Source organism: Halichoeres trimaculatus, unplaced genomic scaffold (assembly GCF_033239565.1).
Source record: "Halichoeres trimaculatus isolate MK-OKI-2021-1 unplaced genomic scaffold, fHalTri1.1 fHalTri1_scaffold_15, whole genome shotgun sequence".
NCBI classification, from domain to species: domain Eukaryota; kingdom Metazoa; phylum Chordata; class Actinopteri; order Labriformes; family Labridae; genus Halichoeres; species Halichoeres trimaculatus.
This window is the reverse complement of record NW_027437193.1, coordinates 19,598,083-19,619,180: the sequence shown is the minus strand read 5'-3', so window position 1 is coordinate 19,619,180 and position 21,098 is coordinate 19,598,083. Positions and strand designations below refer to the sequence as shown.

At 40.6% G+C, this 21,098-nt stretch overlaps 2 protein-coding genes across 2 annotated transcripts; both read right to left on the bottom strand.

The window, feature by feature from the left end:
• Positions 1-433: 433 nt before the first annotated feature.
• gorasp1a (golgi reassembly stacking protein 1a) lies at positions 434-6,384 on the bottom strand. Its single transcript, XM_074688342.1, has 9 exons — positions 6,207-6,384; positions 5,302-5,382; positions 3,943-4,146; positions 3,760-3,846; positions 3,554-3,684; positions 3,285-3,414; positions 3,039-3,150; positions 2,534-2,677; positions 434-2,456 (listed from the first exon to the last, which is right to left on the bottom strand). The coding sequence occupies exons 1-9, from the start codon at positions 6,267-6,269 to the stop codon at positions 1,975-1,977; spliced, it is 1,434 nt and encodes a 477-aa protein (XP_074544443.1). The 5' UTR covers positions 6,270-6,384; the 3' UTR covers positions 434-1,974.
• A 1,425-nt stretch (positions 6,385-7,809) lies between these two features.
• Positions 7,810-14,121, bottom strand: LOC141803858 (cysteine/serine-rich nuclear protein 1-like). Its single transcript, XM_074687889.1, has 5 exons — positions 13,965-14,121; positions 11,582-11,784; positions 10,231-10,493; positions 9,849-10,151; positions 7,810-9,436 (listed from the first exon to the last, which is right to left on the bottom strand). Exons 2-5 carry the CDS (start codon positions 11,781-11,783, stop codon positions 8,462-8,464), a joined length of 1,743 nt encoding a protein of 580 aa, XP_074543990.1. The 5' UTR covers position 11,784; positions 13,965-14,121; the 3' UTR covers positions 7,810-8,461.
• Between the last annotated feature and the right edge of the window lie 6,977 nt (positions 14,122-21,098).

Sequence of the window (21,098 nt, the reverse complement as noted above, 5' to 3'; positions counted from 1 at the left end):
ATAACTTGAAGGGGAATCTCATCCAGCAGATTATGGATATTCAAACACGGGGTAAATTCACCAAAGTGAAATAAAACAGTAACAACCATCTCTGTCTTGGTATGACACCACGCAGACGCATAGATCATTTCATTGTAAATTTTCTGCTGTTAATTTTGCCATGATGAGTGTGTGTGTAACGCCATAACGGGGACGCATTAAGTGAGCTCTGATTGGCCAAAAAAATCACTCTAAACAACGATGGGTCTCAGAAATTAGGCCGTAACACTGCAATATCCCTTGTTGTAATAATTTGTGAAATATGTATATTTTAGGCAATGGAAGAAATAAATTGGAATGGTTTAACAAAGAGAGATTTATGAGAAGTATACGTGGTTCTGTGTTGAGCTGAGTAGTGTAAAAAAAAGAGAAAAAACACAAGGGACATTTTGTTTTTTTAATTCAGTGATATGATTGTTTGACCATCAGATTCACCCATTTCACATTCATCAGAAGACTCTGCACTCATTCCTAATAAAACATACAATTACTTGATAAAATATCTGGAAAAATACTTTTCATTATTTTACACACACTAGCACCTACTCTGTGAAAAAAACATGAAGAAGCCCTCAAAAAGAAACCCTTTATTGAACAGCAGCATCACTGTTTCTGACTTAATGTTTACGGTACAAAACATGTTTTTAACGTGTAGTGTCAAAGAAGCGACTGTCAGCTACATGCAGCATTCATCTACTGTTGCATAGATCAGGATAATTACAGTCAGATGAGTTGAGGGGACATAACTCCAGTGATATGAGCAGTACAATTCTTTTTCAGACAGATCCCAAGCTGCATGGCTTCATGAATATCACTGTTAAAAACACACTGACCTTGTCAAAACCTCAACTAATTAACTTTTCCCTCATAAGACAAAAGAAAAACTTAACCTCGTGTTTAAACTACATTAAAAGTTCTCTCATTCTCTCAGCTGGTAAAAAACAAACTGATATTTGACGCAGCGTTAGCTTAACATTGGCAGCAGATGCAACACAAGAGCACGACAGCACTTGTGAGCCGCTCACAGCCTGTTAGCTTTTAAACTTAATAGTGTTTCAGACATGAAGGTGCTGTTGTGCTTTGCCTCATTTTAATGTTTATCTTTGGAGGTGTTAAAAGTATGCACCACATTATTGTACCAGAGGCAAAGTTTGTCACCCGTATAAGCTCTGATGTTGCACCAGGAAACATAGCTCACATTTTGACCTTAAAGGTAGTAACTTAAAATTCTCATATAAAGAACAAATGATTTTTTTAACGAACGTTTTTTGCTGGTTTCTGTGAAACTGACCTCACTAAGGAGCTTCTGACTGAAGGTGTGAACACCGGGTATTAACACGAGTCCTGGGTGGTCCAATCACAAGTTACTGACTGATCGAGGGTGGGAATGGACTGAGGACGCCACCAGATACATCAGGCTCGAATGTGAAAAGCCAATCATTTGGTGCACAGCTTAAAAGCAAGAACTAAAAACGGGTTAATTCTGCAATAAAAAAGTTAAATACTTAAATAAAAACTTTTGATCGAATATTTAAGATGAAGCACTCATGAGTAAAATCCCCAGGTGCTGTCTCCCTCCCCAGAATTTTAAAATTACATCACACTAAGTTTTTACAAGTGGGTTTGGGCAGCCTTTCAGTGTGGCACAGCAGACATCAGTGTAAAAACTGTTAAAATGAGGCCAACAAGGGCCAGGACGACTTCACAAGTGTCCTAAATATGCCTTTAGCGCATTTTCACTTGTTAAAAACTGTCCACTCCAGACTGGATCACTCAGGACTCGTGTTAATACCAGGAGCAAACAGACCTGTGTCTGTAAGAACATCGGACAGCTTTCCCTTTACTCTTCCCTTACACTTCCTCTTTAGTGTTTCCCCAGACAGCTCCAGTGATTGTCAGCTTCCTCCCGCACTGTGCTCATGGCCTGATACAAGCTTACTCAAGGTGCTGCTCCTCTGGTGCATCCTCATTGCTCTCATGGCCACTGTGCTGAGCAGGATCTGTATCCAGAGGATCTGCTGACACGTCAGCTGGCCCTGTTGCTTCCTCGATAGCCTGAGCCAGAGAATCTGAATCCTCTGCCATCAGCTCGGTCACAGTGGAGGGCTGGAGGAGGCTGACAGAGGACGGAGGGGGAAGGTCTTCAGCTGGGACAGCCAGCTCTGCAGGAGGCTCCGAGGACTCATTGAGGAGAGATGATGCACTCATAGGTGGGCTGATGCTGGCCTCGCTCACAGAGACAGGCGGGTCAGTGACCTCTGGGATGAGGTGAGACGTTTCAGCCGGGGGAAGGCCTGAATCTGACAGAGCATCACTGGAAGCAAGAGCAGAGGAGAGGTCCATGGCTGCCTCAGAGCTCAGCTCCTGTGTCTTTTCCTCTGCAGCTGATGTTACCAGCATGCTGTCCTCCAGCTCCTCTGTGGAAACAACTCACAGTTTATTTTCTGCTTCATCACTTTAAAATGAGAGCAGCAGGACAACAGTGTGGACTCACCAATACCAGAAATGTCTCCCTCCTTCTCCTCATGCATAGCCAGTGACGTGTTGGTCATGTCGATGGAAGACATGGACAGATCCAGTCTGTCCATCAAGTCTGAGGGGTCAGGGTTCATCACTGCCCCCTCAGAGTCAGAGAAACCTGGAAACAAACACAAGAGATCACTAAGATTCTTTATGAATAAACCTGCATTTAAGCAGTGAGACATGGAACCTTTAAATTTTAGGGCCTAGGGAAATGGGTCAGAACAGCCGCACAGCCTGTATGAGCAAAAGCACAACATAAATCTGGGCTTCCTCAGTGTCAAATCATCAGGCTGACAGCAGCTCTGCAGCCGACACTGTCTGTTTAGATACTGAAACAACTCCAGCTGCAAGAGTACTGTACTTCTCAGTTGTGCAGTACACCCAAGTCATAGGGTACTACATTTCCCAGCAGAGGAAATCAACATGTTTTCATTTTTAGATATGATGGAGTTCAGCCAGAAAATAACCAAACTAACCAGGATCCATGACTCTCTGCACAGGAGGAGGTAGAGGAGCTTCCTGGAGTGTAACCTGATCCAGGTCTAACACATCATCATCACCTTGGTATGATGGGGCCAACAAAGGAGCCTAAAATTAAAAAGTTGAGACAGCAAAGAAATGAGGATTACATAAATAGAGTGTTGAAATAACATCTCCATTCCTAGATTTAATGGAAAAACTTTCTTTCCAAGCAATAAAGTGGAGCAATAAATATAGTTTACCTCTGTGTATCCGTGAGCAGGCGGCCCAGAGGGTTCCTCCACAGGAACCGGGGGGGAGAGTGTCTCTGTGGGAACTTCAGGGTTTGCTGGTATTCGGTGCAGGTAACCATAACCAATACCACAACCCAAACTAGAAACAAAAATTACAAATGATTAAAAATACATCATAGATGTTATGAAATATAGTCATGCTTTATGGTCTGAAACAGCTTCACACTCTGACTTTGTGTCAGAAAATGCTGAATATGTACCGCACTGATGTCACATACCTGCCCTCTCCTCCCCACGCTCCGTTTGGTGTGACCACCACCTCTCTACAGACATCTGTTTGAGTGTTGTACACGAGCAGCTTCAGAGGCTTCCCTTCATGAGCCTCAATCAGTGAGAAGAAGTCTTCTGACTATAAATCAAAAGCTCTGGATTAACTCGTGAATATTTCTAAAGTAGGAAATCATCGAAGGAACAGGAGGCTTACATCTTGCATCACTTGATCAGCTCCGACAATGTAGTCACTGTGTGGCTGAAGACCTGCCAGCGCAGCCGGAGAGCTGGCTTCAACATCCTGTTGCAGAAAAGAAGGAGACACAAACAGCAGATGAAGCACTGATAAGTAAAAAGTTGATGTAAGAATCAGATCAAGTCGTTTTAAAACGCTCACCAGAACGTGCCAGACGTTCTCGTTGGCTCCTTGGTAGCTGCAGAAGCGAACACTGGCCCCCAGCAGGCCCTGTCCCCCCCACATGTTGCTTGGCATCACCTCCAGCTCACGAACTCTCAGTGTTTTGGTGCTGTACACCTCCATCTTCACCAGCCTCTCCATGTTGGCTTTCAGAATCTCCTTCAGCTGCTCATTCTCCTCATTCTGGTGACCAGTGATGGCAGGAGTCAGAAAAGATGGAGGATGAGGGAAAACATTTTAATTCATAGTAGAAGAGTGGGTTTACAGAAATATGTGATTCCATTCAGATATTCACAATCACGGTCTTTTCTATACAGAATTAACAGTTAATTTATCTGCGATAGCGTGCTTCCTGCTTTCAGTTCAGTTTATTCTTTCACTAATCGATGGCAGAGGCGTTGCTCTTTTTAGGAAGAATGTTGCTCTGTATATCTGAAACAGTCATCTTGCCTGAGAGGAACTACATCCAGTTAAAATGATCTTTAATGTATTCTTATCTAGTCTAGTTTTCAAATATATAAACAGTAGGGATGCATGATATTATCGGCACAATATTGGTATCGGCTGATAAAAGCTTAAAAACACGTTTATCGGTATCAGCAGATTTGAAAATTTCTGCCGATAGGCACAGCCGATAAGATGCTATTCAGTTATTATTATTATATTATTATTATTTTCCATCTGAAAAATAAGCTCCTTAAATAAAATGTAGCACTTCATTTATTTGCACTGCAGAGCTCTGTGTCTGTCACCAGGTTGTTACAGTAGCTCTAAAATAATCAAATGCAACTTGGTTATGTTTAAAAATGCATTGTACATTTAGAGTTCATGGATCTAACAAAATTATTTTTCTGTATTTCAAAACTGAATGTCTTGAGTTTGAAAAAATAATACATTTCTTATTTATGGTAAAATCAAATGTTTTTTGTCTTGTTTTATGTGTGTTTCTTAAACAAATTAGACCGTCAAAATAAGAGTAACATATAAATTCCAGTACAGGATAGACTTAGCTTTTTTTACAGTGAAAAAAACAAACAAACTTGTGATTATCGGTATCGGTATCGGTATCGGTATCGGCCAAAAGGGGTTTCGATATATCTGCATATCGGATACTGGCAAAAATCCAATATCGTTCATCCCTAATAAACAGTTGCTTTAACTCTTGAAGGGATATCTTAAATATTTGTATCATTCTTTTTTAATGAGAATACAGTTTTCAAAAGGACAAATGACATCACAGATATTCAAATCATAATTCTTGATAAGAGTGTGTTTGGATTAAAGAGATTATAGTTTGCTGTGTGTGCACTCTGTGTTTATCGAGCGTTTATTACTCACCAGTCTTCTGCCACCTAGAGACAGTATAAAGTCAAAGAAAGGCTGCAGTCCAGCCTTTTCTGCAGGAGAGTTCTGCTGCACCTGTAAATCCAACACAAGCATGTGGAAAAACTGGTACTATGTCATCTCTGGGCTCAACAACACTTCTGGTATTCTATGTGGAATTTAATAATTACTACAGTGAATGACGAACAAGAAAAACTAGTTTTCCTTTTTGACATCAGCATCTAACATTACAGCACCCCAACATAAAAAGCTGCAAGTTGTCATAATTAAGGACAACCTAATTTATTTATATGTAGAAAGATTCTCGAGGCTATGTAATTTAAAAGCATGATCAAACCACCAGTTAAGGAATAAAATTTATTATACTCACTGAATCATGAAGCAGGAAATCCTAAATCCTAAAACAAACCTTATCTTTATCACTCCAAGTTGTACAAACCTGCTTCAGTGCATCACTCGCATAGCTCATATTTAGCCTTTTTTTTGCTAACCACTGTGTTACCTAACCAAAACCTCTACAATTATTATACATTGCATGCATTGCTATTCCAAGCGGGATTTTTTTTTTCTGTCACCGTGTTACTTTGTATATATAATGCGTACAGACTCTTTGTTAACAGTGTGTACGTTTCCTTGGCTGGGCAAATTCAAAAGTGATTTACGACGCATCAATCCTTCATCCCGCTGAATCTTTTTACATATAAAGAGTTTCCAAATCGAAACAATAGTTATCTGAGTCCCTGATGCATTGTGTGAAGTCACAGTAGCTGTAGATAAACAGTGCCAGCTCATCAGGTTAACCCTGTGGGTCTGCTGCAGCTGATGGTTAGCTTAGCTTTCTGTTGATAAGCTCATGGACACGCTGTACCAAACACAAGAAAAGACAACAAATTTCTTACGCCGTGCACGTGGTATCCATACGTCCCTCCCTCGGCTACCTCTGAACTCTGTGATAATCCCATGTCTGCCACAAACTGTCAAATACTGCCCAGAATTGACAGAAAGTAATAAAGTGAGAGAGAATTATTTCATCTGACAGTCCGTGGCCATCTTGTCTGCAGGCAAAATGATCGAACACCGCTGGTATCGAACTGAAACGTATACGGCGCATGCGCAAACATATGCCACAAATCCCTTTTTGTTTTTAATCCGATGCTGCTATGGAAGCCTATTCCTGCCAGTGATAAAAAAAAAGAAGTTATACAATTTCATGTAAGCATTTTGTTTACCTTTCTTTCTTTCTTTCTTTCTTTCTTTCTTTCTTTCTTTCTTTCTTTCTTTCTTTCTTTCAAGGATATAAGTTTAAAAAAGTACAATAGACACTCCAGAAAAAACATCCCTCGGCTCATTATACTATGTTTGCAGGTTAACTATATATCTCCTCTTTTTTTCAGCCACGTGAACAAGTGAAGATGTTTATCCAGACATATAATTTACTCCATTTTCTAGTGAGGATGTGTTATGCTACACTGCACTTTTTCCATAAAGTGAGAAGTCAAGCTTATTTATAAGTTTGTTTGGTGCTTTCTCATCTCCAGGGATAACAATTAAGTTGATATGTCAAAGGCAGTAGGTGCAGAGGTAAAGGAATGTTAAGTGATGCCTAGATCAGATCCTGGATTGTAATACTCCCTCTTTTCTCACTCCTCCAGTCGGTGGTTTTTGAAGACCAGAAACTACACCATTTTCAAGTTGTAACATTCATTCATTTTCCTTATTCTGTTCAGGGTCATAGGTGGCTGGAGCCTATCCCAGCTGTCATTGGGCAAGAGTCAGGGTACACCCTGGAGTGGTCGCCAGGCAGTCGCAGGGCTGACAGAGACGGACAACCATTCACACACACACTCACACCAAGGGACAATTTAGAGTGCTCATTTAACCTGGTGAGCATGTTTTTGGACAGTGGGAGGAAGCCGGAGTACCAGGAGAGAACCCAAACATGCTCGGGGGAACATGCAAACACCACACAGAGAGGCTCACAGGCCAAGCTGGGATTTGAACTGTTGACCTTCTTGCTGTGAGGCTGTAGCACTAACCGTTGCGCCACTGTGTAACATTAAAATTTATTAACACAAACTTTATTGTACACAAAACAACCACCCTCTCTTTCTTCAAACCAACCACAGTGCTCCCCACAGCCTTTCACTTCATCCAAAACCACTTTTGTTTCTAGTTTTTTCATTGTATGCTGCCGTAAAAACATGGTGGTTCAAGATAGCAGCCTTCAAGGAAGAGATCCCCTCCTACATTGATATGGAAGGCTTATTCTTAGTTAGCAAGAAAAAATATATATGTTAAAACACCTATTTTTTATACAGGGTGTCTGCATATCTTTTTTTGTAATAGCAGACTTTTAACACTGGGCTAATTTAGAACAGGGATACCATTAAAAGTGTTCAGCATCATTTTGACTGCTCTCATGACCTGATACTTTCCCAGCTCTGGCTTCTTTGCATTAACTCAAGAAACAGAAATATACAAGTAATAAAACGTCTCAGCGAATAAATAAATAGAAATGTTTATTTTTTTGACTCCAGTAGAGATTTCTTACAAACATTTTGATAAGCATAACTGGGACGATCCAAAATGAAACGGGCAGTTCAAGTGGATTATCCCTCTTACACCATGGCCAGCTGCCAGAAAAATATGGACGTTAATGCTGATATGTGGGGCAAAAATTTCAGAATACAACATTTATATTGCTTTTACCATTGAGACATTTTATATCAATACCTTGAACAAATTGAATGACAATCCTTTTTCAAAAAGGAGAAATGAATGAAGACAAACACAAGTTGTGTCTAACCAGTACTGAATCATGATGAGGGAGCTACAATGAAGCAGAGAGCTTCTTTGAAAGTCATGTATGTCCTTTTTTCAATCCACATATTCTCTGTAGCCATGGTATAAGACATTAAATAGCAGTTCAGAGATCAACATACATGTTCAGGGATAATAAAACATGACATATATTATTTCTCAAGTGTGCTTTCTCTGAAATAAAGGCAGTTTTTAGGCAATAAAAAAATATCCAGTAAGGAAAATATTTCATCAATCATTCTTTGTACATTAAAATATTACAAATCCATACAGTGCTTCATACATTAAACCTTTACACAGTCTCTTCTAATGTCACCAGAATGCACTAAATCAGCTATACAAGCTGAGTATCGACGCCCTGCTCTGTGTGGGGCTCAGTCAGGCCGATCAGAGACTCCAGGAGGTAGGTGCTCGACTCGTACTGTGGCAGGTCCACCGAGCTAAATAGCTGAGGCTGGTAAAAGCTGTCTGTGTGTCTGTGAGCTTTGAAAGAGCTGTGCAGAGGTCCAGAGGTATAGTCACTGTCGAAGAACTCCAGGTCAGAGTCAGAGGACAGACTCAGGTCCATGTACATGCCTGAGGTATAATCCACAGTGGGGGAGGGTGTGTGAGGGAAGCCCTCAAGAGAGTCATCATCAAAGAAGTCTCTGGACTGGTTTGCGTTCTCATCAAGGTAATCAGTCAGTAAAGTCCTGTTTGTGTTGATCACTAATGTACTGTCTGTTTGTGCTCGCATGTTGTCTGTCTGTGTGCTGGAGATGATAGAGTTTGTGTTTTGCTGCACGGGTGGCTCTCTTGTTTGCCTCATCTGGCTGCACGCAGAGTGATTTTTATTTTCAGAGTCACAAATGTCGAGGGAGTGTGACATTGCTTCATCAACCTCAGGCAGACTCTGACCCCTGTTGAGGCCTCCTCCTGTATCAGAGTCAGAGGAAGCTGAAGAGGACTCTGTCATGTCGCTGCTACAGCTGTTCTCCTCAACCAAACGCTCTGGGCTGAAATGAAAGGTAGGAGTTGGGGGCATGGTGAGGACGTCTTCCTCCATGCTGAACCCAAAGGGGCAGCTCTTGTCCTGTTCACTCTGCACCTGACAGGGCTCATCCTGGTCCACATGCTGCTCAGGGTCTTCCTGAAGCTCTGTCTGCTCCTCCTGGCTCACTGTTTCAGTCTGCAGTCTCCTCTCCAGTTTGAGTCTCATGGCGGTGTGGATGTAATGAGTCTGCACACGTCTTGAGTTGAACTCGATGCGTCCCTGAGTGTTTCCACAGCCGTCTTTACTACAGCCACATGGAAAGTTAAAGCGGTCCACCTGTGAGTGAAAACACAGTAAGATCAACACAGAGCCCAGGTAATCTAATCCAAAGTTGAGCAGGGACAACCTGGACTTAAGTTTAAAACCACCAAAAGACAAGAGAACATTAAATCTTATGTGGTTAAAAGCATAAAGGGTTGTCTGCATGTTTCCAATATTTCTGTCTGAAATTTTCAACTGATTGGTCCATTCTCACAGTGATAGCACTGCTAATAGAGTTCAAATGATAAACTCTGTTTTAAAATAATGACACATCATTAATACTGAGAAGACAAAGTTAAAAAACAAACAGAGATTTAAATATTTATCCTACAGTTGAGAACATTGGCATGAGCTAAATGAATTAATGTTTGACTTTAAATCTTGGTTTCATTAACTTATTTTGAAGGAGTTTTCATCTGTGTTGTACCTGACACTTGATCCCTGCCAGACTGCAGGCGCAGGTCTCTGGCTCACAGAAGCCCTGACAGTCACATCCACAGGCCTCTCTGGAGACTCTCAGAGCATGAAGCTGCCTCTTCTCCTCTCGATCTATGCGCTTCACTCCTGCTGCCAGGAGGAGAGCCTGCCGCTGTCTGGAGGAGTACGGCTGCAGGAAACCTCCCTCTTCCAGCTCAGCATCACTGATGTGGACGTCAATGTCCTCACCGGAGATCTGATCCACTGACAGCTTCTCTGCGTCTCTCTGATCAATGGCCCCACTGGTGATCAACTAGAATCAGAATAACTCAAAGTTAGTCAACTGCAGCACGGACGAGAGCTGAAACCTAAAGTGAAAGTGAAATACTCACTTTTTGTTTCAATGCCTCGAACCTCTCCTCTCTCTGTTTTTCTCTGAGCATCTCTCTGTGCCGTCGCCGCTGCTCCAGTGCATGTTCTGCCAGCGTGTATCTCTGCAGGCTGCTGTGTTTCCGGACCATGCCCAGAGTAGCTCCTCCTCGGCTGGGCACACTGGTGAAGCCCTGACAGCGCGGGAAACTGAACACCGTCACCTGGTCAAAGCGCACGTTGCTCTGTGAGCCTGAAAGTTTCGGCCTCTTCAGGATGGACCGCACTGGATAGACAAGAAAAAAAACAAAAAAAAATCAGAAAAGCGTGAGTCAGGTTAGGTGAGGTCACAAAACATGAAGATGTAAAAAGTAAAGTTACCTCAAAAAAAAATATTCACTCTTGGTCTGTGATTACTAATCCTTCAACCACAATAACCAGAAACACCACAAAAAGTTGATGGAAAATTAAATACTTTATCCTGTCGCTTACAGCACAAGAATTGAATACTAATCTCTGTAAATATATGTTAAGGGTTTATTTTCTGTAGGTCTCTGAGTGGCCACCAGGGGACACACTTCAGGTGTTTCACAGCCGTGGCCTGGGTCGATCTTTGAACATACATGTGAGGAGGAAATACCAGGCAGAGGATCCCATACAGCAGATTAACTGTATGGGGAGGGACTGAGACAAACAGACTCTACCTGCTGCTCATTTAAAGTTAATGACATAATGATAACTTCCTCTTTCATTAGTTGCTCTCATGATTGATTTTTGCAATTAAGTGTCTGGTATCTCTCAGTTTTCTGTTTGTTTTAACAGTTTGGCTTCAACAAATGATCTAGCCCTCACACGTATCTGAGGCTGAACTCTGGTTCAAACAGCCAGTAAACAACTGAGAGCAGATGACTAAGCTGGTCTCAGCTGCTCTGTGAGTCTGAAAAGCTCCACACTGTGGCACTGTTTGCTCAATGTGAAAACAACAAACCTGTGTTTAAGACTGCAACACAACACCTGAATTTTTTTTCTGCCAGTAGAAACCCTCTGTGAAGTTATGTGTTATCTTAATATGGGCATTTGATATAACTTGTTTGGAGGGACCTTGGTATTCAAATCTATTCCACAACATCCTATTGCTCAGGCAAATGATCTTCACCCGAGCGGACAGAGGCGAGTCATTCTCTGTGCATTATTATCTGGAGCCGCACTAAGCTTAGCGTTTTCAGACCCACGCTGCCGCAGGCTGATAAGAGACACTCCTATAAAACACAGATGGAAAAACGGCCTGATAAGGAGGAGGTTTGCATTATTTGAAAGTGGGGCAAAAAAAAACAAAAAAAAAAACGACACAGTGGTTGTGGGCTTGAGACTTACGGGTTGAACTGGTGGGTGAAGACATGCTGTGAGGTGTGACATCCTGGTTGATTTCAGAGGAGCTGCTCTCCCCATCTGACTCCCACTCCGAGGAGGCAGGAGAGGAGGAGGAGGAGGAGGAGTAGCAGGGATTGTCATCTACCTCTGTGAACTTTCTCTTCAGGATGCCTCTCATTGTTTGGCTGTTGTGGTTGAGATACATTCTGTGTAAACAGACAGAACAAGGTTTAAATATTCATTGCACTGTGGTGACACACGTGCAGATCAATACTCAGCCCACAGCAGCACTGCTTTCTGCTTTCCTATGGAAATAAATGAATTAGTGATGAAGAAAACAACACAGCAACAAAGCTGTGTTCCTGTCCTGTTTGAGCCCAAATGTACACAGTCAAATAACTTGTCTTTCAAACAAGACTTCTGCAGGAATGAGGCGTCCTTTCTCCTGCGACTCTGCTGGTCAAACCAGTTTTAGTACACAAGTTTGTTTAAGCTAATTACATCTTGATCGAGTTAATCAGACTCATGTTTTATAAGTGCACAAATATGACCTGGAATCCTGACTTCCCCCTTACAACCAGCTGAGCGCTTAAGAGAGAGAGGGGAAAAAAATAAGAGAGAGGAAAAAACTGAACAGATCTTTTTCTTTTCTCCGCAGAGTAATTAACATTCCAATGATTCCTCAAGTTTTTTGTGGAGAATACTTGGAAACGGGGCGTCCAGTGGCTGCCTGCTGAGGACTGAGGGGGTGTAATGGTTCAAGTGGCTGCTATTTTTGGATGTGAACATGGAAGAGAAATCCAAACACGAGTAATTTCAGGGTTACAAACCTTAGCAGGGCTGTTTAAAGCTAATGGGGATAAGACAAATCTGAGAGGATTGTGTTGTAGAAAGAGAGCTGTTTGAGCAAAGGAAAGCTGGAATTAGTCTGGTCCAACATAGGCTGTTACACAAGTAATGAGTGAACAAAGTGTTCTGTCATTTTGTGAAACAATAGAGGATAGAGACTAAAAACAGAAAAACATCATTTAAATGTACATTGATTCACTAAACTCCACAACTTTTAAGCTGTCATTAAACTCAGATTTTATCATTTTACCTGCAGTAAAAGTGAAAAATGCAATACTCAAACTGGACACGTCTTGTTTTACAGTTCCCCAAGCTCAAGATGAAGGTTTTAAAACTTTAAGTCCAAACTTTCCTTTCCTATGGTTTGACCTTAAGATGCCTTAAACTTCATCATGGTCCAGTGAGTGACAGTAATGCAAGCAGCTGACCAGTATTTAGACTGACTCCTCCTCTGGTGCACAAGAGAAATGTGAGCTGCTGAAAACAGTACAGCAAGTGTGTTTTCCAAAGACAGAGTCCTCTGCAAGAAGCCTCTGATTGTCCATAGTAAGCAAATAGTTGAACCAGTGTGTGTGTGTGTGTGTGTGTGTGTGTGTGTGTGTGTGTGTGTGTGTGTGTGTGTGTGTGTGTGTGTGTGTGTGTGTGTGCACTCAATGTGAGACACTTCCTGGATCCACCAGCAAATAAGAGGTGAAACAAGAGACAGCTTCTTGTGCTTTAACACTGTTTACACTGTATGATCCTCTGCTGCAGGGGGGTGTTAAGAGATTTATCCGTGCAGGAAAAACACTCTGACATGACTTGACATGACTCTTAAATATTCACAAAAATAGAGTCTGAATCCATGCTATTGCTATTCTTGTCTCAGTTAAATTATATTTATTACATTTGAGGGAGTCTTTAGTGTACACGTGGGTCTCCACTGAGCGACATCTATAATTTAAAGGTTCAAAGCAGCAAAAGCACAACGTGCACGAGCGCGCTCACGTGAACGCAGAGTGGAGGGTGTACAGTATTAAGACACTGGAGTTGTTAAAGGCTGCAGGGCATTTTTGGTGACGCAACTGAGAATCATGACGCTGAATTACTCTGTGTTAATTTCTGTGCCGTGTCTTAGATCCCCACAGGAATGTGTGAGAGGAGGAGAGCAGGAGTAGCTTCCTGTTAAACACAACCACAGTCATTAGACAGGTGACCTCTTCACCCCTCATGTCAGCCACAATTATAACACTGAACCCCAGTCTTCTGTTAGTTTATTTCTGAGTTTGTCTGTTACTCTCTAAGTTGTATTTCTCAGTCTGTCAAACACTTACAGGCTCACTAAAGCACAAAAAACTTCTGTCTGAAAACAGATTAGTAAAAACAAGGCATTAAGTCTGAGTCTTTGTTATAAGAAGTTCGTTCAAGCTTTTGGACCCCAGTGACCAAGTAAAAACAAGTCATAAACATCTAAAAGGAGAAGTGTGTATTTAAAACAAAATACCCCGTGTAACAACCCGTAATGTCCTTAGAAGAAGAAAATTCACGAGTTACTCACCACAAAATAAAATGCAGCATAGTATCAAAGAAGGCTGTAAATGACACGAAGTTATGAGTAAAGTCCGCGGTCCAGCCAGCTGAGCATTGTGTGTCTCTCTGTGTTTATGTGAAGCTTCACAGTAGTACCAGTGTGAACATGAGAGGACTGGCTGAGAGCTTCCAAAGATACCACTACCAGGAACAAGATAACACCTCGTCTTCAAACTTCGGTGGACCCTGCGCATGCGTGCAGCTGTCAGAACGGCTAACTTAGCTAGTTAGACTTACCACTTTATAGAAAAGCTAAAAAGTCACGAAACACTATTTTTCATTGTTGAAAACATATCTGAAATGAGGAAATCGACAGAATTGTGTGAGAATCTCAACGTTCACCGGATACAAGTCCGGTTTTTTTTTTTCAATCAAAACATCATAACGTGTCTACTCCAGCTCAAAAACTAAGACATTCACAAACGTAATAGCTAAATAAACAGATAAACCTAAAAATGAATCACAACAGTATCTTCCAGTCCTGCGTCCTCCAGTTCGCTAACGCTAGCTGACTAACATGAAAAATAGGGATAGTAGATGCAGCGAATCATCTTGCCTTAAATGTTTCATCTTCGTGCCTCCCCTGACTGCTTTGACGCAGACGGTGACACACGCAGAGGCAGCAGACGCACATAACTGTCACTGCTTCCCACAGAGCTCTTTGTGTTTGCGTTACAACCACTGATGTGATGGTAAATTAAATCACATTTTAACCTCCAGATGGTGATATCTGAGGACAGTCATTAAGTCATTAAACGGGTAAAAACACATATAATCACATGACATATAGGATTGTTTTACCTACACTTTTTTCTCCAATAAAACTTGGACTTTTTTTTACAATAATAATGACACACCCTATTGTACTGCACCCAATGCTTTCAGTAAATAGGTCATTTTTAAAACTCATTTGGTACCTTAACTTCACTTTAAAAAAAAATAAATAAAGAATAGAATAGAAAATAAAGTCTTATACAACTACACTTATGTCTAATTATCAATAGCTTTACCTCAAATACAAATTCCTTCAGTTTTAAACCATGAAATGTGATCTTTTTAATATCAAAAAGGTAATTGTAAAAAAATACAAAAACAAAAAACAAACAAACATGGGCTTCATTTTAAATAAAACAAATTCACTGGTATTACAATTTCAACATAACTATCTAGCCGTGGCTTCATTTCCTGTTATTACCTCACCAGACTGTCTGGTCTTTTATGTCTGTGTGAAGTACTTTCAGACCCCATTTAAAATGGAGATCAGACCTCTATTAAAGATGACACATACGTCCAGGTATTTATCTTACATCATTGTAATATGACTCACTGCTGTACCACTGTAATAGTGATCTGAGGCAGACGCTTCAGGAAACACCCAGCAGTGCAGAGAGGACGTAGATGGGCAGGATCAATAATTTGGAAGTCAAGCCTTAAGAAAAAAAAAAAAACTTCCCTCCTTCCGTGTTATGTGGAATGTAATGTGGGTCAAACTTTGCTCGTTTTTTGACTGTCTGAGCTGTAAACTCAACTGAGGAGTGAAAAAGCATTTGAATTAACATTCCTGTGTCTTTGCTTTTACAGATAATCACAGGATGCTTTGAAGGAAGGAGGAAAATGAAGCTGAGCGCTGGAAAAAGCTGACAAACAGAGCAAGGGCTGAACAGAAGGAAAAGTCCAAGATTATACTGTTGATCTTTGACCCTGACTCACACAGAAAAGCTTTTCAGAAACAAAAACAGCTCTAACACCCAAAAATCAGTTTGTCATCACACTCATGCTTGGGGAAGGAGGGCTCGACCTGACCTCGGTGCTCAGTGGAAGTGTGTTATGAAAGTGTGACCCACTTTGTCTGGGATCACTTTGGTGCATGTGTGCGTTTCTATCCCACTGACCTGTATGCAGAGTAAACACAAGGGAGACAGAGCAACAGGACAGGAGTGGACATGCTGCAGCTCAAACCTGTGACAAACAACTGCTGCCATTTTTGTTCAAATGTTTGAAGGGAGATTATGCAGCTCGAGGATTTATCCACTCTGTGTTTTTCAACCCTATGATATCATTGTGACTAACAAATAACCCATGATCAAAGCACTACGTGAGGATACGTGGCTATTTTTAGCACAATCACACTGCCTGTCCAAAAATACATTTTGTGCAATACAGTTGGAGTTTCCTGTTCCTTTTGCAGGCTGTTACCACGCACAGTGTGACTTCTCAGACCACACTGATGCGGCACGAAGACTGAAAGAGATGAGTCACAGTCATAAATTAATATTTCACTTCTAAAGCACAGCAGTGGTCATGCTTCCAGTAATACATTCTGTTACTACTTCCTAGAGACTGATTCCTAACCTCATTATTACATCTTAAAGTTGCTCTTCTTATTGTGTGTTTGACAGATGATCCTGTGTCATACCTGCCAGAGTGAACTATCACTGTGCTCTCAGTCCAGAGTCCAGGTTACATAACCCATAGTCAACCTACATTCACAGTGCTGCCTCTCAGGTTGCTGCCACTGACTCGAGTGTCCCTGTTTTCTCTTGAGTCAAGCTGTGAGCAGAGATGGCCCACATTCAGAGATATAGTGACACGGTTTGACAAAGCTTCAGGCATGCAAAACTGTGCCCCAGTTCCTCCTCCCTGTCTCTGGATACTATCTCAGGGATTCAATCTCTTTTTTAGTCAGAAGACGTGTCAGATTTCAACAACTTTACCACACACATCAGGAAGAGAATTACAACCAGGAAGACAAGGAAGCTGCCAAATTAAACATCACGCCTGATAGATAGATAGATAGATAGATAGATAGATAGATAGATAGATAGATAGATAGATAGATAGATAGATAGATAGATAGATAGATAGATAGATAGATAGATAGATAGATAGATAGATAGATAGATAGATAGATAGTGCAGCAGCATGGATGCTGTCATAGATGATGTATGTCTTTTTTTTTTCTTAAAGAAAAACTCAAAAAAAGTGAGATGAAAGCCACACCTGCTGAGTTATCTGGTCCTCCATACCTGAGACCACAGCTGATAACGTAGCATGGAGTGGAGTTCATTTTATTATAAAATTTTTGTAACATGAAAGTCATAAAAAATAAAATGTGAGATTTCTATAGAATGTTAGGAAAGGTATTTAACATTATTGTAACATTTCATGATTGAATCGTTCATGCTTCATCTTGTTTTGTAGATGTAGATGATCTAGATATACAATACACTTGTGAACTCAGAGCTCCAGTGCTTTTTTTAAACAACAAAAATATCTTTTTATTGATCCTATTTTTTACTGTTAGAGTTTGTAAAAGTAAATCATAGCTCTGACAGAATTGGGAAAAACAACAATGTTTGAAAAAGAGTTTGAATCTAGGACCTGACGGGTCTTTTTTATTCTCGTAATGTGACACATTTACAGATGACCACTGTTTAATAGACTCAGATAAAACATCAAGTGGAGAAAAGATCAAGTGCATGGTGTTTTGCCACGGGGAAAACCAATCTTTGATTAGTTACACTCTATTGAATCATTGATTAAGAGTAATAATGATGTGTTTAGTGGTTCTACACCCATATTTTAGTCATTATGAATCCTCTAAATCTTTCATCTTAACCGTTCACTATAAACTCTGAAGTCCATCTGTATGAACCCCAAACAAACTTAATCCAGTCTGTCTAAGAATGACGTTTTCACAGTTTTCTGTCAGACTTAGAAGACCTCACTGTGGGGATAGTTTACCAAGTGCTACAACAAGCAAGTAACATATCTTACACTTTCTGCTGGTGCAGATAAACAATTGATATTGAGTTTTATCCTGACTGTAATTCATTATTACACAAACACACAACATTTTTTTTCTCCTCCGATCTATGTGTATAAGCTACATCCCTCATCTACGTCTGTATGTTTTGTCTACAACATTTCTGCGCTACATTAATGCCATTTTTAAACGTTTTTTTTTTTTTTTTTCAAATCAAGAAGGCCACTTCCCAAGCCTGTTAGTTTTTTTTTCTTTGTTGGCTTTGTTTGTTATTTTTTTGTTTCTTGTTTGTTTTGCTCGTTCTGCAAATTTCCTGTCACTAGTTAGTGGTTAAGACAGAAATAAAGGAAAAAAACATTAACAAAAGTAAAAATTCTTGTTTTATCTTCCAATAACACGCTCAGGTTAAAATGTTAAACTTCAAAGTATTCAAAGTATTTCAGCGAGAACTATATAAAGGGTAATCTTGGCACTTGTTATTTAAGTCAAATTTGTGGTGAAATCAAATAAAGTGGCCTTTTTTTCTTCTTCTAACCCTTCAGAGTTAATCATTGAAAACACTATTTTGACATTTGAGAGCTTTATCATGTCATCATGTGACAGCTTTATTAAAAATGTTGAATTTTGCACCCAAACTATGATCTCCCTTTCTCAAACCACTTTAAATCTTTCTCAGCTGTTATGAGTCACAAGCCAATGTGAACTGATCTTTTCTCACATCATAATACGAGTCAACACGTGACCAAACAGTTTGAACAAAGAGATTATTCTTGTTGGTGCTGACATTAGACAGTTTTATTTTAGTTCATGTTTACACTTTACTTGTGTGTTGCTGCTCTTTCCAAAGACAAGAGCTTCACACTGAACAGCACGGATAAATGTTGTGCTTGTGTTGCTGCTGATAAGGAAATGAGTTTGAGCATCTTTCACCCCAACTCTGTGTCAAACTTTTAACAGAGATTCTAATCTCACTTTCTCCACTCGGAAAAGGCCATCAGATAAAGACTTTGGGTAAAATTTCACAACAGCGACGCCTTAAGTGAGATGTCAACTGCCATCCTATTGTCTGTGCTGTGGTTTCAGTTCAAGGCTGACACAGGAGAACTTCCTGTGGCGCCCCTGTGGCCTCCTGCCAGGTGTACGGCTGCCCGATCCTGGGACTGGTCCAGAGCTGATACTGTATCTGTGCAGCTGACTCACATGATCTACAACATCCTGAACTCACAATGCTTCATCTGTAGGTTAAAAATTTAATATGAGGCAGATATATAGTCCAGCTATAGTGAGTAAAGCGTGTGAATGGTGTGTGGGCTGAAATGATCATCAGTGTATAACTTAAACACCTCAGGTCAGAAGCTGTTTTATTTACAGCGTTTTACTGCAAATATGTCAAATTATTTTATGAACGGTAACTTCTTTAACCTTTAATGGGTAATTTTACAGTACAGTTGCAAAAGGAAGTGAACCTGCAGCCTAGAGAGCAAAGTAGGTTACACAACTGTAGTTTTCAGCAGCAGTGATCTTATCTGTCGCTGCATGTGAGCAGCAAAGGCTCTAACAGCCAAGCAGCTGTGTGATTGGGTTTGACATTCCCCCTTTAACAATGAGCCTCTTGTCAACATTAGCCTGAGAGCTGCAGTGACCTTTCTTACAAACGTACAAACCAGTGTGTGTCATGCAATGTGAGCACAGAGGGCGTTTTCCCTGTAAGAACGTGTCAAAAACAAATCTGTCTGCACTTATCTGTCCTTTTATTATGCAGACTAACAAAGTTGTTGTGTGTTCCTGTTACAGCCAGCACGTTCCTGCTCATCTGAGCTCTCTCAGGCCTGCAGAGGGCGCTCCTGTGTTCACTGTGGGCTGCAGCAGACTGTATCCTGCTGTGCCTTGTGTGTCACATGTGTCTCCATGTGAGGCGCTCATAGGAGCACACAGCAGCAGCAGGAGGAGGAGGAAGGAGACCTGCTCAGTCCTCAGCTGTTCAGGCCAGAACTGGCTGTTCTGTGGGTTAGACTGTCTGACTCCCCCTCCTTCCTCTGCTCCATGCTCAATCACTCTCTGATTGCTTCTCTCTTCTTTTATTGCAGAGCGTGAAACCTACACAGAAGGCTGACAGCACACACATTACTCTCTGTTTAAGGCCTGACCACACGGTTAACTGTTCAGTAACCAAAGTGTTGTTGTCATATTTTCACACTGTCAAACTGAAGTGTAAACTGGTGAGAAAACAAGCCAAACATACCTTTAATATCACAACAATTATACCCTACATGAGCACTCACCTTGATTATTATATTAACAAATGTTTTGTCAGTAAGCCAACAGTCAGATTACCCTTTAACCACATCAGCTGTTGATGGGGTTTACTGTTACTCTGGTGCCATCTTCTGGTTGTTAGATGTCACTAATGCTCAAAAATAGTGCTGAGTGTTTTTTTTTCCTCTATAAGAGGAAGCGAGTAAATAATTTCTCTTCTCAAGGTCATCATGATCACGATCATAACAGTTCATGATGACTCCAGGATTTGACAGGAAACAGGAAAAGCCGTATCAGTTTAGACATATCTCAATAGTAAACTTTCATCCACAGGTGGGACACTTCAACTAACAAGATGAAGAACAAATTATCTCTATTTAGATAACTTCTTTAATCAACACATCAACTTAAGGCACAAACTGAGTTCTTTTTAACACTTAAATCTCTGTTTTCTTTTTAACATCCACCATAATTAAAACTAAATCACCTAGAGAATGAACTCTGGAGCATACATCAACATGGTAAAATCGAAATTTAACGACAGAAAACATGAGAAGAGTATGAATCATTTACTGAACAAGCAGCAAACTCTGATACAATATAAAACCCATGCAGGGGCCAAAAACTGTACTTCTTTGAGAGTCCAGTTGAGGCTGACAGTAGCAACACCAGAAATGAGAAATCACCAGAGAAAGAAAAAAACTGATTTTTACAGCAAAAACAAACACATTAGCAGCCTGGTTAAAACTGCAATTTGGGTCTGAATATCTAATTTGGGGCATTATATGTTGGGTTAATTTTCTATATAACTCATTGTATTTGAAGCTATTAAACTCATGAGTTTTGCCCTTATGAGGGTATGGCTGGCTTGAATGACAGGCAGGTACCCAAAGAGGCCAAAGACCTGCCTCTTTACCTCATCATAACTTGAACAAAGCAAGGTTGAGTTGAACATTTCCAAACATATTTTATGGTGTATAGTTGTTAACTATTACATAAGGAAGGATTTATAACCTATACTTCAGCCAGTCAGTAGGGGGAGCTCTAAGTTTTTATGCGTCACAGAATGTGAACCTGTTT

What these genes read in the sequence shown, in the direction of transcription:
- gorasp1a (XM_074688342.1), bottom strand. Translation starts at nt 6,269, where the DNA reads ATGGGATTATCACAGAGTTCAGAGGTAGCCGAGGGAGGGACGTATGGA. An exon ending in ATGGATACCACGTGCACGGC is followed by an intron (nt 5,383 to 6,206) that starts GTAAGAAATTTG and finishes TTGGATTTACAG; the next exon opens with GTGCAGCAGAACTCTCCTGC. An exon ending in GCGTGGGGAGGAGAGGGCAG is followed by an intron (nt 3,415 to 3,553) that starts GTATGTGACATC and finishes TTTTGTTTCTAG; the next exon opens with TTTGGGTTGTGGTATTGGTT.
- LOC141803858 (XM_074687889.1), bottom strand. Translation starts at nt 11,783, where the DNA reads ATGTATCTCAACCACAACAGCCAAACAATGAGAGGCATCCTGAAGAGA. An exon ending in TTCACCCACCAGTTCAACCC is followed by an intron (nt 10,494 to 11,581) that starts GTAAGTCTCAAG and finishes TTGTCTATCCAG; the next exon opens with TGCGGTCCATCCTGAAGAGG. An exon ending in TGGCAGGGATCAAGTGTCAG is followed by an intron (nt 9,437 to 9,848) that starts GTACAACACAGA and finishes TTTCACTCACAG; the next exon opens with GTGGACCGCTTTAACTTTCC.